This window comes from Taudactylus pleione, unplaced genomic scaffold (assembly GCF_031769625.1).
Source record: "Taudactylus pleione unplaced genomic scaffold, aTauple2 ptg000512l, whole genome shotgun sequence".
NCBI lineage: Eukaryota > Metazoa > Chordata > Amphibia > Anura > Myobatrachidae > Taudactylus > Taudactylus pleione.
The window spans coordinates 3673231-3690287 of NW_028284914.1; the positions used below are offsets into that span (position 1 = coordinate 3673231).

At 48.8% G+C, this 17057-nt stretch overlaps 1 protein-coding gene across 5 annotated transcripts in view; it reads right to left on the reverse strand.

Moving 5' to 3' along the window:
- The window catches only part of FGD5 (FYVE, RhoGEF and PH domain containing 5), a 210243-nt gene that overhangs the window by 47707 nt on the left and 145479 nt on the right, over positions 1–17057 (reverse strand). For all 5 annotated transcript variants that reach the window (XM_088450251.1, XM_088450249.1, XM_088450248.1 and 2 more), the window contains exons 7-9: positions 15823–15979; positions 10193–10280; positions 3473–3523 (exon numbers count right to left, since the gene is read on the reverse strand). In XM_088450251.1, the coding sequence (XP_088306377.1) occupies positions 3473–3523; positions 10193–10280; positions 15823–15979 (296 nt within the window). The remainder of the gene's footprint in view (positions 1–3472; positions 3524–10192; positions 10281–15822; positions 15980–17057) is intronic.

Sequence of the window (17057 nt, forward strand, 5' to 3'; positions counted from 1 at the left end):
AATAATTATTATTTCATCAGGCATTGATGAGTGAACAATAACATCTCAAATTTAAAAGGAAACACAGAACATGCATGGCTGATTTGCATATGACATTAAACTTAGAGTTGTCACGAAATAACACACGAATAGTAACTGACAAAAGTGCAAATGTCAGGATATAAAAGTATAATCCATACGGCAATTATGTAAAATAAAAATGACTAAGGGCCTGATTCAGCTTAGGATGGAATCGCAAAGCTGCACGCAAGAAGCCTTGCAATTCCGTCCTTGCAATTATGTTAATGTAGCACAAGGCGCCATACCTCCTGCATGTATCACTTATCCGAGCTGCGTCCAAGGACACAACATCGGATAATATGCGATGCCATCGGCCGGCTAAGTGACCCATTGGGTCAAAACAATAACCCAATGGCCCCAAACAACAAGAAACCCTGTATGCAGGGAACGCCTGACCACATTGCCTTACTGCATATGAGATTCTATCAGTGAATACAATTTATCCCTTCTCTTCTATAAATAGACTCTCGCACTGGATATTAAAATCCAATTTTTTATTTCCTGAATTTAGTTCATATGTAAATGTGTTTCCATCACAGGGGTGGATTGTGTGGCAGGCTGATGGAACAATTCTGCAACATCATTTTTCCCCTGGATCCTGTCTGGGTTCCTGAGGACACATGAGCTTGATGTATTGGCCAGAACAAAATTTGCACCTATAAGCAGAGAAGTCATTTGGAAGTTCTTTACGTGTGACTTTGATGAATAGACTCCTAACATTTAGTTCTAGCAGCTGCAGAGCAGGGCATTGATTAAATCCTAGGAGTATCCACATGGCACATTGGGAAATCACACAGGGATGTAGAGCGGGGAATCACACAGGGATGTAGAGCGGGGAATCACACAGGGATGTAGAGCGGGGAATCACACGGGGATGTAGAGCGGGGAATCACACGGGGATGTAGAGCGGGGAATCACACGGGGATGTAGAGCGGGGAATCACACGGGGATGTAGAGCGGGGAATCACACGGGGATGTAGAGCGGGGAATCACACGGGGATGTAGAGCGGGGAATCACACGGGGATGTAGAGCGGGGAATCACACGGGGATGTAGAGCGGGGAATCACACGGGGATGTAGAGCGGGGAATCACACGGGGATGTAGAGCGGGGAATCACACGGGGATGTAGAGCGGGGAATCACACGGGGATGTAGAGCGGGGAATCACACGGGGATGTAGAGCGGGGAATCACACGGGGATGTAGAGCGGGGAATCACACGGGGATGTAGAGCGGGGAATCACACGGGGATGTAGAGCGGGGAATCACACGGGGATGTAGAGCGGGGAATCACACGGGGATGTAGAGCGGGGAATCACACGGGGATGTAGAGCGGGGAATCACACAGGGATGTAGAGCGGGGAATCACACAGGGATGTAGAGCGGGGAATCACACAGGGATGTAGAGCGGGGAATCACACGGGGATGTAGAGCGGGGAATCACACGGGGATGTAGAGCGGGGAATCACACGGGGATGTAGAGCGGGGAATCACACGGGGATGTAGAGCGGGGAATCACACGGGGATGTAGAGCGGGGAATCACACGGGGATGTAGAGCGGGGAATCACACGGGGATGTAGAGCGGGGAATCACACGGGGATGTAGAGCGGGGAATCACACGGGGATGTAGAGCGGGGAATCACACGGGGATGTAGAGCGGGGAATCACACGGGGATGTAGAGCGGGGAATCACACGGGGATGTAGAGCGGGGAATCACACGGGGATGTAGAGCGGGGAATCACACGGGGATGTAGAGCGGGGAATCACACGGGGATGTAGAGCGGGGAATCACACGGGGATGTAGAGCGGGGAATCACACGGGGATGTAGAGCGGGGAATCACACGGGGATGTAGAGCGGGGAATCACACGGGGATGTAGAGCGGGGAATCACACGGGGATGTAGAGCGGGGAATCACACGGGGATGTACAGTGGGGAATCACACATGGAGGTAGAGCGGGGAATCACACGGGGATGTAGAGCGGGGAATCACACGGGGATGTAGAGCGGGGAATCACACGGGGATGTAGAGCGGGGAATCACACACGGATGTAGAGCGGGGAATCACACACGGATGTAGAGCGGGGAATCACACACGGATGTAGAGCGGGGAATCACACACGGATGTAGGGTGGGGAATCACACAGGGATGTAGAGTGGGGAATCACAAGGGGATGTAGAGCTTGAAATCACACAGGGATGTAGAGTGAGGAATCACACACAAATGTAGAGTGGGGAATCACACAGGGATGTAGAGCGGGGAATCACACAGGGATGTAGAGCGGGGAATCACACATGGATGTAGAGCGGGGAATCACACGGGGATGTACAGTGGGGAATCACACATGGAGGTAGAGCGGGGAATCACACGGGGATGTAGAGCGGGGAATCACACATGGATGTAGAGCGGGGAATCACACACGGATGTAGAGCGGGGAATCACACACGGATGTAGAGCGGGGAATCACACACGGATGTAGAGCGGGGAATCACACACGGATGTAGAGCGGGGAATCACACACGGATGTAGAGCGGGGAATCACACACGGATGTAGAGCGGGGAATCACACACGGATGTAGGGTGGGGAATCACACAGGGATGTAGAGTGGGGAATCACAAGGGGATGTAGAGCTTGAAATCACACAGGGATGTAGAGTGAGGAATCACACACAAATGTAGAGTGGGGAATCACACAGGGATGTAGAGCGGGGAATCACACATGGATGTAGAGCGGGGAATCACACAGGGATGTAGAGCGGGGAATCACACAGGGATGTAGAGTGGGGAATCACACAGGGATGTAGAGTGGGGAATCACACAGGGATGTAGAGTGGGGAATCACACAGGGATGTAGAGCGGGGAATCACACAGGGATGTAGAGTGGGGAATCACACAGGGATGTAGGGTGGGGAATCACACAGGGATGTAGAGTGGGGAATCACAAGGGGATGTAGAGCTTGAAATCACACAGGGATGTAGAGTGAGGAATCACACACAAATGTAGAGTGGGGAATCACACAGGGATGTAGAGCGGGGAATCACACAGGGATGTAGAGCGGGGAATCACACAGGGATGTAGAGCGGGGAATCACACAGGGATGTAGAGCGGGGAATCACACAGGGATGTAGAGCGGGGAATCACACAGGGATGTAGAGTGGGGAATCACACAGGGATGTAGAGTGGGGAATCACACAGGGATGTAGAGTGGGGAATCCCACAGGGATGTAGAGCGGGGAATCACACAGGGATGTAGAGCGGGGAATCACACAGGGATGTAGAGTGGGGAATCACACAGGTTGTAGAGCGGGGAATCACACATGGATGTACAGTGGGGAATCACACAGGGATGTAGAGTGGGGAGTGTCTACACTCACATAGGACACATTTAGAATTTCTCCTGTGTTACTCACCCTGAGTGTCTTCATACTCCGCCCAGTCCGGACAGAGATTGTTCAGATAATCTGCAGGACAAAAAGGAAGATAATGTAACAGAAAACAAATGTACTGACTGACAAAATATACAGAGAATCTTGTTTTACTTATTTTTTTGCAGAAGCTACTGCAATGCCGCAGCATGTTTTAGCTATGATTACGGAAGGTGGACATGCAGGAGAGCGGTGTTACTCCAACCCGGTCCTCAGGGACTTCCAACAGCCCATATCTCAGGGACCACCATCAGCCTATGTTTTGCATATCTCCCAGCGGAAAATGTATTGATTCAATACTGAGTGACACATTTTAAAAGCCCCATGTGAAATTAATTAACTTGCAATGCTGTGAGGAAATCTGGAAAACATGAACGGTTAGCAATCCCTGAAGATAGAATTTAAGAAACACTGCTATGAAGGGTTGGGCTACTTACAGACCCTCCACTAGCTGACCCAGATGACTCATTTCTGTTAGAAAGTCAGGTCTGGTTTTTCCTTTCATTTTCTCCTGGCGCACAGGAAAATGGGGCTTAGGGCCTGATTCAGAGCCAGACGCTATTTGCGCTCGCTCGTCCAGAAAAAGGGGCTGGCTATTTAAATTGACTGTTCGCTCTTTGCGGTCTGTTGATGCCTCTATGTCTGAGTGAGCGAACGAAATATGCGCTCACTATTTTGTAAAGACGCCCCCTGGCCGCTCGCATCATACGTCATCTCCGCTATATATTTGATTAATCGAGTACATCGAAAGGCATCTGAACTGCTCGCAGTGCTTGTGGTTGGATTTTCCTACCGCAATCATGCGAACAGTTCAGGCTAAGAGACAACCAAGTGACGTGGTCGATGACGCTGCTTTGTTAATTATGCACACCCTTAAAACGCCCGTTTTGACCTTTTGGCACGCCTGCGTTCGGATCACCACTCCCCGTTTTCAAGCACCTTCCCCTGTTACCACCCACAAACGCCTCATCCTGTCACTCAAAATAGCAGGCATTCGCTATTTTGCGAGCACACAATTTCCGACCGCAATGAATGGTTCGCGCATGCGTATTACAACCCATACGCATGCGCAGTTGTGCGAAAATCGCTCGGAGCGAACGAGCGGCCGCTTACGAGCGGCTCTGAATCAGGCCCTTAGCCTCTTCTTAGTGCACATTCATTCCCACCTCAAAGCTGGACACAGCATCGATGTCAGGCACTAGCGGACGATTTTAATTCAGTCTGCGGATGAGTCCTGATGGTTACCGCAAAAGCTGCAGATTAGCTCCGCAGTCGGTGGCCATGTCTATACGAATCCCATTCAGCTGCAGTATTAGCATATAGGCGCAGTCGCACTGCGTAAAAAGACACCATTTCGGGTGCAATAGTGGGCACCTTTGAATCAGGCCCAGAAGGTACCTTTTCCTTCTGCACAAATGAGATTATAATGTAGGAGCTTTCATTGGAAGCCGCGGAGGGTTCTGGGCAGTGCTTGGTGAATGCAGTCACGTGAAAAAAATGAGGGACAAGCCGACTGCACTGAGGGACATTCAAAAAGAGGTGAGCGAGCGTACCTCTATGTATGGGGGTTAAAGGTTAAACCGGGTGCGCAGATGTTGTGGTTAGTAAACAACACTTTGTAACATTAAACATTTTCCAAGCATAATAAAACATGAAAGGCGGCTAAAAGAACTATTAAATAATTAATAGTTTCCGAGTTCAAATTAAGTTTAGGGCCTTAAGAAGAAGTCATGTTGCATAAATGTGTTCCTTGTGACTAATTATTCAATTTAATGAGCTTGTAGTTTTGGAGCACAATAATGACTTTCCCATTTGTTAGGCCCACGGAAGGTACAAACAGACAATTTTACAATGTTTTTGTTTTTTTGTTGTTGTTTCGATTTATTGTGTTTTGTTTGTGAATTCCTCCTAGACAAAGGGGTATATTAAAAGTTGGTTTGGAAAGTACTGTTTTATTTCATCAAAGTCTAAATATAACACGAACTTCAAAGTGAGGCCGGCACAATTCTTACGCCTGGAGAGTACAGCTCTGCATAGTAATAATATATAGATGACATATTTTTTATTAGAAGCCGGAATTCTGATGCGGCGCTGACAGCCGGCGTCTCGTATTGCGGCTTGTGACTCGATGATCTCTAACGGAGCGATATTGCCTTTACTCAATCGTCAGAGGACTGGCTGGAAGAATACAGTTGTTGAAGATGATTCCAGACAGCTTTAAATTCATTACTGTCAGAGACGACGAGTATCCCCGGGGTAATCGCAGCTCGCGGCTCTCCGCATAAGTCCATTTATTTTTATATAAAAATCATCAGTTCCTGCCACTGTACACGGCAGACTGCTTTTATGTGTGGGAAAGTTTTAATGTCTGCTGAGCATTAATGGCTCACGCAATACGGCAAATATCTTTAAAGTGAAACGGTCTGCGTGTATTATAGTTTTAAAACAATACATTATAATGCTGCTAGTACATGTCACATGGGTGTCACAGGTTTATGGTTACGGTTACATCCATTACCTGTGTTGGGTACGGGAGGTCGGTGAAGAGCTATGCAAGGACGTAGCCCCTTGCTTCAGCACGCCCAAAAAACAGGGCTGACGCCCGTGTTTTCTGGAATGCTGACCGTTCTCTTGTGGAAATGGGATGTTTCCTGGGGGGGGTGATATTATCGTCAGAGGTTGATCTTGCCTCCGGGGAATGTGGGGGGGACCTTGCCTCTGAGCACCAGGGCCTAAGATTTGCCCCTGCTTGGCAGAATAAATAATCGGCAGATTGATTGCGTGATTACTGCGGATAACAATTTCTTTTTAAAGAAAATTATTTTTTTATAGAATTATTTTCATTGTCGGGGAATTATTCACTAAGGGCCTGATGCAGAGACGGACGCCGCAATATCATCGATTTCGCACATGGCCGATGTTTTTTGTAGTCATCGGAGACGCACGGTGCATGTGCATCGATGTTCTTGCAATGGCGGTCACAGAGAGGATTTATTCGCAAAGTGACTGACAGTCAGGAACCGTTTGTGGGCAGTAACGCAGGCGCGTCGTGACCATTCCAGAGGCGTGTCACGGTCTGTGACGTTAACCCGTATGCAGATGTTAAGGCTTCAGCGTCTTAATTTCGTTGGCCAGTGTGTGCCGACATAGGTTTACTTAGAAGTTGAACGATTGACCGATGTGTATCCGATAGTTGCGTCTTTGTACACAAGGGGCGGGCTTGAGACGCTGCTACAGAATATGCTACCGATATATAAATAACTGTTAATAATAATAATCAATATTGATAGCTTTAATCCAAAGCCGCCAATAAGCTAAGGCGAACAAAAGCTGCCGCTTAGTCAATATGGAATGGGTACGGGATGCTTTAACTCGGGATGCCGGTGCTCAGGATTCCCGCGGGCAGAATGCTGACAGGGTTAGGATACCGACAACCAGGGGCGCTGAGAGGGGGGGGCGGTACAGATTACCCGGGCTTCCTGAGGGGCCCGGCGGGGGCCCGGGTCCGACGCCACCCCCCCTCCCTCACAGCAGCCCAGCACACAGCGTTTGCTGAGCTGCAGTGGGAGACAGCAGTCTCCTATGCCTGTGGGGGGGATCGATCACACTGATCGCGCCCCCCCTGGCTTTGCGCCGGGCTGAGGGGGCTCAGAGCGCCCCCCCCCGCCAGCGCGCAGCACAGCTTCACGGCGCTGAAAATCTTTTTTTTTTTGTTCGAAGGGGGCGTGGCCACACCTCCTGCGATTAGGCCATGCCTCCTATTACCCGGGCCCGCCGCGGCTCTTGGCGGGCCTGCCGACAACTGGTGCCTGAACCTAACTTCTCTCCCTAGTGCCTAAACCCAATCTCCCCCTCCTTGCACTCTAAAGTTAACCCTCCCCCCTTAGTGCCTAACCCTAACCCCTAACGCTAACCCTCCCCCTAACCCAGCTACTTACTTTCAGGATTCTGGCGGTCGGGATGCCAGCTCCAGGATTCTAAGGTGTCGGAATCCCATTGGTCGGCATACTGACCGCATCCCAGTAAATATACCCCATAGAATGTCGCTATTACCAAAACCACCTTTCTACACAGTTGTGTAACATTAATTATAAATCCCCCCCCCCTATTCCTTATTGTGTAATCATTCTATTCCTGTCAGAGCTGCTGTGACCACTGAAATGCTGTCATTTAAAGAAAAATATTCCATATAGCTGCACCGTACAGAAAATCCAAACATGACAGGTAAAGCGCAATCTGGTGGGAGCCATGGCAGGGAGGCGAGGGCTGACAGTCCCTGCCCTAATATGATGAATTTGGACAGGCGCCATGTGACAGTCACATCCATCGTCATTAATGTGCTACTATGAAAGCAATACACCCATTTATCATACAAGGACAGACACAGTTATGTCAGTTACTGAAAATATAATAAAGTGGCTGAACCAGGAAAACATTAATTTACAGTCTGAGACCAGGAAGAATTAATTCTGGTCTCCGTGGGGTTAAATTTGGCAGCCTGATGTGGCGCTTTTTCAGATGAACTGAGATGTAGCCAAACTTTATGAACCTCTCAACCTACAACAATCCAGCGACATCCATAAGCGGTTACTGGTCTGTGATTACATTCCCTAGACATACCCGGGGCAGTAACGAGGAGTGTGCAGCCTGTGTAGCTACCCAGGGCACAATGCCAAGGGGGGAGGCACAGTCGCTCCCCTGATGGTACCTTTTTGAAGGCTGCAGGGTGCCTGGCACCGTGCTACCTAGAAACGCAAAGGTGCCACCCATGCTATGCGTCTGGCACCAATTTTCAGCTCCCCACCGCTTTTCTGTGAGGACATGGCGCCATGTGTGGGGGATGCCTGCCCAGGGTGCCCTTACATCCTGCTATGGCCACTATAGTGGGTGGTGCTTCACCAAAAGTGGGTGTGACTGAGTGGCAACGGACACGTTTGGGCGGATCGGGGCACAACGCATGGGGCTTACTATAAATTCTGATAGTTATGCATAAGAGCTGGATACATTTTGCCTCTATTAAGCGGTTCCTCATACATGTAATATAAGTAATCTCTCTTCATTAACTACAGGAACATTTTAAAAGTTGATTCTTGCCTTTGTCTCGCAAAATCCAGCTAGCTACTAATAGTCATTACAACTTGGACAGCAAGTAAAGCCACAAATTGACAGTAATATATAATATATAATGATGTGCAATAGTGAGTTAAACAAAATAGATGAAATAACTGGAGTTTCTCTACACTATGGGCCTGATTCGCTGAGCGCAGATTCCTGATGCTTCGGAATCTACGCAGGCGCCAGACCTGTTCTGCGCATGTGCACAACGGGTCTGCGAGGCTGCACGCAAACTAGCAGCAGACTGTCAGTGATTGATAGTCTGCTGCCGTTTGTGGGCGGGAAGGGGGCGGCGATGCCCTCCGTTTTCTGAAACGGCTGACGGAGATTTCCTGGCCTCTTCCCCTAAACTGCGGCGGCCGATTGCGGGACCTCATGGGTAACCGCAGCCGGCCGATGGTACGCAGATTAACCGATGCTGCGTTGGACAACGCAGTTCGGATAAGTAATGTACAGGAGGCGTGATGCCATCTGCTGCATTACTATATCTGCAAGGATCACAATGCAAGGCTGCCTGCGTGTATACATCATATCTACAGCCTGCGTGCATACATCATATATCTATAGCCTGCGTGCATACATCATATATCTATAGCCTGCGTGCATACATCATCTATCTATAGCCTGCGTGCATACATCATATATCTATAGCCTGCGTGCATACATCATCTATCTATAGCCTGCGTGCATACATCATATATCTATAGCCTGCGTGCATACATCATCTATCTATAGCCTGCATGCATACATCTTATATCTACAGTCTGCATGCATACATCATATATCTATAGCCTGCGTGCATACATCATCTATCTATAGCCTGCCTCACTTGTCTTTGGTGGTGTTTGTGCAGTTTGGATTCTTTATGTCTTGACAAAGGTCCAGGAGGACCGAAACGTCGACCTGATTATCGCTTGAAGAATATGTGAGCTTCAATAAATAATGTTTTCACTTTTTCAGTACTGAGAGTGCCTATCTATGTGCATGTTTTTATAGCCTGCATGCATATATCTTATATCTACAGCCTGCGTGCATACATCATATATCTATAGCCTGCATGCATACATCTTATATCTACAGCCTGCGTACATCTTATATCTACAGCCTGCGTGCATACATCATATATCTATAGCCTGCATGCATATATCATATATCTATAGCCTGCATACATCATGTATGCATGCATGCATACATCATATATCTATAGCCTGCGTGCATACATCATCTATCTATAGCCTGCGTGCAGCTTTGCAATTACGATCCTTACAGAATCAGGCCCAATGACTACCACGCTCTCATTCACTTCATCACAACAGGCTACCATGTCAGGTGCTATTTTAACAATAGAGACAGATAATGACTGACAGGCTTGCAGACTTGTCTGCAGATGCAGTGTGCGGACTGGTTGAAGTGCATAGGGGTGGGGCCTGTGATATCGCAACAATTCAAAATCTAGATGAATCAGCTTGTACCAGTAGCAGAACCCATCAGGACACTGTCCTATATATGTTGGAGAGCGACAGCTGGCGAGGAAGGGTAGGGGGTGGAATTTGGGGTGTCACAGTGCGTCTTTCGCTTAGTGTTTCTCACCTGTTAGGATCATGTTATACTGAAATATCCTCTGCACAACTTTCACCAGCTCGTGTTTCACACTCGACTGCCCACGCTGGAGGTTCCTCTGCTCGTCGGGAGAAAGAGAGAAACACGTAGAGTTTTATTGTTACCCAAATCCTGCTGTGTGTCTGACCCCACCTAAACAGCACTGACGGAAGCCAGATAAGATATAGCAGTGTCTTTGGTAGAAGTTGCACAAGGGGACATACAAGACAATACACTAAAACATCACCTGAAGTTGGACAATACCAATACTACAGCACTGTACACTGAAATATTACACATTTCTTAGGGCCCCATTTACAAACGAAATATAACCCCTTTAGCGCTCGCTAAAGGGGTTATACCATTTTGCTGTATTTAGTAAACAGCGGTAATCTTAGATTACCGCTGTTTGTACAGCATCGCTCTCGCCATCTAAAAGATGGCGAGAGCGATGCGGGCCCCACTGCCGGCAATGGAGACCCGGCGGTGCCTTTCCGGCTTCAAAGAAGCCTTCCAGGCACTGCCGGGTCTCCCTGTCATGCACATGCGCAGACGGACCGTCGCGCATGCGCATGACACTGGAGCCCGTCGCTGGCAGCGTTAGGCTGCCAGCAACCCAGCTGAGGACTTCGACTTCGCGGGACCTCGCCGGAGGGGTAAGTATTACTAAATAGCAGTGGAATTTTCGTTTGTATCACAGTGATACTAAACGAAAATTCCCGCTGGTATTTCCCTTCGTTTGTAAATGGGGCCCTTAATCTGTTATTTTGACTGTCATATCCTCAGACAACGGTAATAAATAAGGCTGCTCAGTGATACTAATTTGCGGATCAGAGATTTAAGCCAGAAAGATACAGAGCATTACTGCCTCACAGTGCTGAGGTCGACGGTTCAATTCCCACCACGGCCCTGGAGTTTGTATGTTCTCCCTGTGCTTGCGTGGGTTTCCTCCAGGTGCTCCGGTTTCCTCCCACACTCCAAAAATATACAGTTAGGTTAACTGGCTCCCAACAAATATGAACCCTAGTGTGTATGTGGTAAGGAATATAGGGCCTGATTCAGCCAGGAACGCAAAGAAGAGAACGCATGCACTTGGCCGATGTTACTGCGCATAAGTATGAATCAAACTGCGCGTGCGCGAACCAGCCAGTGCGATTGGGTTATGGTAAGCAGTGTGTACACAAACCCTTCCGATATTGATTGACAAGAAGTGTTTGTGGGTGGTGACTGGGGGTGGTCAGGCGAACGCAGGCGTTAGAACGCCATTATAGGGGCGTGCATAATTAAGGCAGCCATACCGTAAGCTGTACACAAGAAGCGGGCAAAATCCTGCGGCAGGTCAGATCAACCACTATTGTGCGTATGGTTCCGATGGTTCTCGATGTTACCGATATCTACGCTATCTTGCGTGCTGATCAGGCCGTGAGTAAAGGGAGATGGGCGGCTTAATATGGGTCTGCATCTTGTGCTTATGCATTGATTAGCATATTCTCGCAGCGTGCGGTGCGTGCGTCTGGTAGCGTGCGTTTCTTGCTGAATCAGGCCCATAGACTGTAAGCTCCACTGGGGCAGGGACTGATGTGAATGACTAAATACTCTCTGTAAAGTGCTGCAGAATATGTGTTCGCTATATATATAGCTGGTAATAAATAAACATATACAGTATTTATGCAATCATTCACCAGGTTTGTATTCAGCAATGAGACTTTACCTCCCCCCATCACACACCAAACAAAAGGGAACTCCCACCCCCCCTACCCACAGGAGACAGTTGCCATTTGTCACCTCAGTAAAGCTGAGTTTTCTGCAGAGTTGCACAATGACTGCCATCTAATAAGCCGCAGAGGCCCTGACGCATCACTCTGGGGGGTCGGTGTTGTTAGTGGGACACAGCTGGCCCGATACTGCTACTAGATTAATGCATCACTCCCTCATTAGGTATGTCACTGATAAAGTGTACCTGTCACCTGCATATAGTGCAGACAGCCAGCTTGTGGGCTGACCCATAATGCAATGCACCACTAGGAACCTGAGACATCCCTGAGGCTGGGCCAGCAAAATGGCTTCCACCACTGTGAATAGTTTATTAATATATCGTCGATATGCAGCTGCACAAGTCACCGATACTAACAGTACCCAAAATCTGTGATGTCTAGCACCTTGTGCCCATCGACGATAATAGAATACCCTCCTAAATGTCGATTTCAGGTGATACTGCATCTGTAACCAGAAAAGATCTGAAACATAGGGGCCTATTTATCAAGAGTTTTTCATAGAATTATGTAGAAACTGTAGTGTCAGCATAATTTTATGAATAGTCGCTATGTACTAAGGGCTTTATTCAGAGGCGGCCGTACGGTCTACGACCGCACGGCCGCCTCGATGTTTGTCTAGTGCGCATGCGCACGAGGGAGCCGGCTCCTTCGTGCGCATGCGTGAGACCCGCTACGACCGACAGCGCCGGTCGTAGCGGGTCTCTTTCCAAAGGGGGTCGAGCTGTCAATGTTGACTGACAGCTCGCCCCATTTGGAAGGCGGGCCGGGGGGGGTGGCAGCCCAAACGGAGGCGTTCCCATGGGAACACCTGCCGTTTGGGGGAGACCCCACTGACATCACTAGTGATGTCAGTGGAGAGCTTCCGGCTCTGACAGAGCCAGAAGCTCTCCGGGGCTTATGACAAGTGAGACCCTACCCTAGGGTCTCGTCGTAAGCCCCGATGGTCGCGATGGTCAATGACCATCGCGACCATCACCCTAGCGGTCGTTAGAGCTGTGGGTGTAAACCCACAGCCTAACGACCGAAACAGAGGCGGCCGGTCAGGATGCAAGCGTCGCCCAGTTTCTGAGCGACCGCTTGCATCCTCCGACCGCCTCTGAATGAGGGCTTAATAGCCTAATGCAGGAGATTTCGCAGGAATCTTCAGCAGAGTGATAATTGGCGCTGCAGGTCGCAGGTCACATTATTATCAGTGGGGATTACGATCTGACCCCTATGTACCAAACTCCGAAAAGTGAAGATCCCTTCAATTGGTGTAATCCGCTTTAAGCCTAGGGAGGTTTTATTTGCAGGAGAGAAATCTTACAATCCGTCTCCTGCAGTCTCTATCCAGTTCCGGAAACTGACAATGCACGCATCGAAGTGTCAGATTCCCCCTGAGGGTGTCTTTCTCAAATGTGAAAGATTCCTCCAATATGCCGGGGATGTAACTCGCAGGGACAGTGGTTATCGCTACGGCTTTCCCTGTGAGTTCAGTTTAGTACATACCATGTTTCCCCGATAATAAGACACTGTCTTATTTTTTTTTTGGTTCCAAAAAACACCATAGGGCTTATTTTCGGGGTAGGTCTTATTTTAACTAACATTGACAGCCCCTTATGCAGGCCCCCCTGTAGCAGTGTCCCTTATGCAGGCCCCCCCTGTAGCAGTGCCCCTTATGCAGGCCCCCCCCTGTAGCAGTGCCCCTTATGCAGCCTCCCTTGTGTAGCAGTGCCCCTTATGCAGCCTCCCTTGTGTAGCAGTGCCCCTTATGCAGCCTCCCTTGTGTAGCAGTGCCCCTTATACAGCCTCCCTTGTGTAGCAGTGCCCCTAATGCAGGCCCCCCCCTGTAGCAGTGCCCCTTATACAGCCTCCCTTGTGTAGCAGTGCCCCTAATGCAGGCCCCCCCCTGTAGCAGTGTCCCTTATACAGCCTCCCTTGTGTAGCAGTGCCCCTTATACAGCCTCCCTTGTGTAGCAGTGCCCCTTATACAGCCTCCCTTGTGTAGCAGTGCCCCTTATACAGCCTCCCTTGTGTAGCAGTGCCCCTTATACAGCCTCCCTTGTGTAGCAGTGCCCCTAATGCAGGCCCCCCCCTGTAGCAGTGCCCCTTATACAGCCTCCCTTGTGTAGCAGTGCCCCTTATGCAGCCCCCCCCCTGTAGCAGTGTCCTTTATGCAGCCTCCCTTGTGTAGCAGTGCCCCTTATACAGCCTCCCTTGTGTAGCAGTGCCCCTAATGCAGGCCCCCCCCTGTAGCAGTGCCCCTTATACAGCCTCCCTTGTGTAGCAGTGCCCCTTATGCAGGCCCCCCCCCCCTGTAGCAGTGTCCTTTATGCAGCCTCCCTTGTGTAGCAGTGCCCCTTATACAGCCTCCCTTGTGTAGCAGTGCCCCTAATGCAGGCCCCCCCCTGTAGCAGTGCCCCTTATACAGCCTCCCTTGTGTAGCAGTGCCCCTTATGCAGGCCCCCCCCCCCCCTGTAGCAGTGTCCTTTATGCAGGCCCCCTTATTGCAGTGCAAGTACGGTACTTACCTGAGTCACCGCCGTCCGGGATGTCCCTTTCACTTGCGCGCTGACTGGATCTAATATGATCCAGCAGGCGCGGCCGCACAGGATCCTCAGCGCGCGGGTGACGTCATGACGTCACCCGCGCACTGCATGACTGGGAACGCTGGTCTCTGCAGCGTTCCCAGCTCAAAAAGAAAAAAAGGTAGGTCTTATTTTCGGGGTAGGGCTTATTTTAGACCGGGCTACAAAAGTAAGGGTAGGGCTTATTATCAGGGTAGGTCTTATTATCGGGGAAACACGGTAGCAAGGATATTTGCATTAAAAGTTAAAATATCCACAGCGATACTGATTGTTAATAATTGCCGCAGCTATATTTTACTACGTTCAACTCCACTGATGTCGCTATCCAAAAAGAAAATTAGAATATTCTAATAGACGATACTGGAAAATACTCCAATATTCTTTCCCAATACCCATGACATGGAAACGTATCATTTGAAACATATATGCAAATAGGTGACCTCTTTGTTTTTAGGGTGTGCAGTACCCTAGTATGGCCTATAAGCGTCACTGGTTTTGTATGAACAGACCGAGGGCCTGATTCAGCAAGGTACGCACAGCTGCAGACGCACGCAATCGGCCGATGTTCGCAGTCTGCGCATGCGTCTGGGTCGCAGTGCGCGTGTGCGCGAACTGCTCACTGTGTCCGCAAAAGCGAGCTCAGTGAATACGCAGACACATGGAAAAGTGACTTGACAGGAAGTGCCGTTTGTGGGTGGTGACGGTGGGTGGACGGGCGATTGTAGGTGTGCCTGTGCGTTGGGACGCTATTTTAGGGGCGTGCATAAATAAGCCACTGCTGTGCCGCACGCAGTGATGAGACTCCGTGCGCACAGGAAGTTGCTAAGATCCTGCGCGAGGTCTGGTCAACCATCATTATGCAAATGTGGTCGATGGATCTCAATGTTACCGATGTTTGCGATATCTTGCGTACTCATCAGGCTTTGAGTAAAGGGAGATGGGCGGCTTAATATAGGGCTGGGCGTCTGCATCTTGTGCTGCTGTCTCCGTGCGTATGCATTGATTAGCATATCCTCGCAGTGGCCGAGCACGTGCGTCTGCTAGCGTGTGCTCCTTGCGGAATCAGGCCCTGAGTCACTGACTAAAGGCAAAAGGTGTCCTTCTATGTTATCTTTTTAGAAACAGGTTTTATCGTGCAGCATTTGAAATGATCTAGGATAATAATAATACCAATAATAATAATAATAATGATAATAATACCGTTTCGCTGGACCTTGATTAGGAATTTACTGATCTATATATATTTAAATGATATGTATAAATTACTTTTCAAACTCACCTCAAAGTCTCTCACGACTGCGGCGACTCGAGGTATTTTGAGGCTACAATCATCAAGGGCAGCTGTTGTCTTGTCGAAAGCTACAATAAAGGCCGTATGGTGCTGGAACCTGGATAGTCGGCTTAGGAACACGTCAGCGATTTTCTGGTTTTCCTCCCTGCGTACAGAGGTAGAAGGTAAAAAGTGACATAAAACCGAGGTATACAGTACACTTCCCATTTTACAACTAATATCATTTATATATTTGTATGATTTTTTATATGGCGAAACGCGTCTATATATCATACATACATACATACATTCACCGAAAAACGTATTACTCCATCTGCGCATCAAGGGCCTGTTTCAGATCCTGCATGCGCAACTTTGAGTAACTTCAGATCGCTCAGAATCATCTCCACTTGTAGCTGAGTGAGTGTAACTGGGCGGAAACTGGGCGATGACGGCTACTTTAACACGCGGGTGGATTGGCGGTCGTACACATGTGGGCAGCTCTGACTGCTGGCAGGTATTCGCCTGTATTTCTGAGCCCACAATGTAGCCACTACTGTGGCCAAATTGCGTGCAACTCTGACTAAGGCCTCGTAGGGGGAGATGTATCCAACAGTAAGAAGAATGGAGATGTGTGCCAGTGGAGAAGTTGCCCCTAGCAACCAATCAGCTTCTACCTGTTATTGTATAAAATGTACTTGATAAATGCTACCTCGAAGATGATTGGTTGCTATGGGCAACTTCTCCACTGTTCCACTCCTCCTACTCTTTACACTGCTTGATACATCTCCCTTCCAAATCAGAACAACCTGTGTAGCTTTGGAGGGGAGACCCCAATGTCAACACGATTCAACCATCTATCACATTTATCCCGTTCACCGTTAATTATTTCCATAATGCTCACCTGACTTTCATTTATGCTTCATAGAACATTATATAACCGACAGTAAGTAGACACTGTATGCCGACACATATTTAATTTTGACTTTTTAAAACGCATAAGCAAACTTATGTGGGTGTGCAGCCGGATACCAAGACGTACCGGAATTAATGGAAAAGTACTGGTTTCTATCACCAAAGAGGAGGTGTACGTTACAGGACACATTGCGCGGCTTATAAATTGATAAATATAAAGGACAGTTGTCGACGATAATGCTAATTGAATGGGGCTTGGCCAAAAACTATTAAATGAACGTAATTCACTGGATATTACCATTACATCAGAACTTGGGCTTCTATTGGGT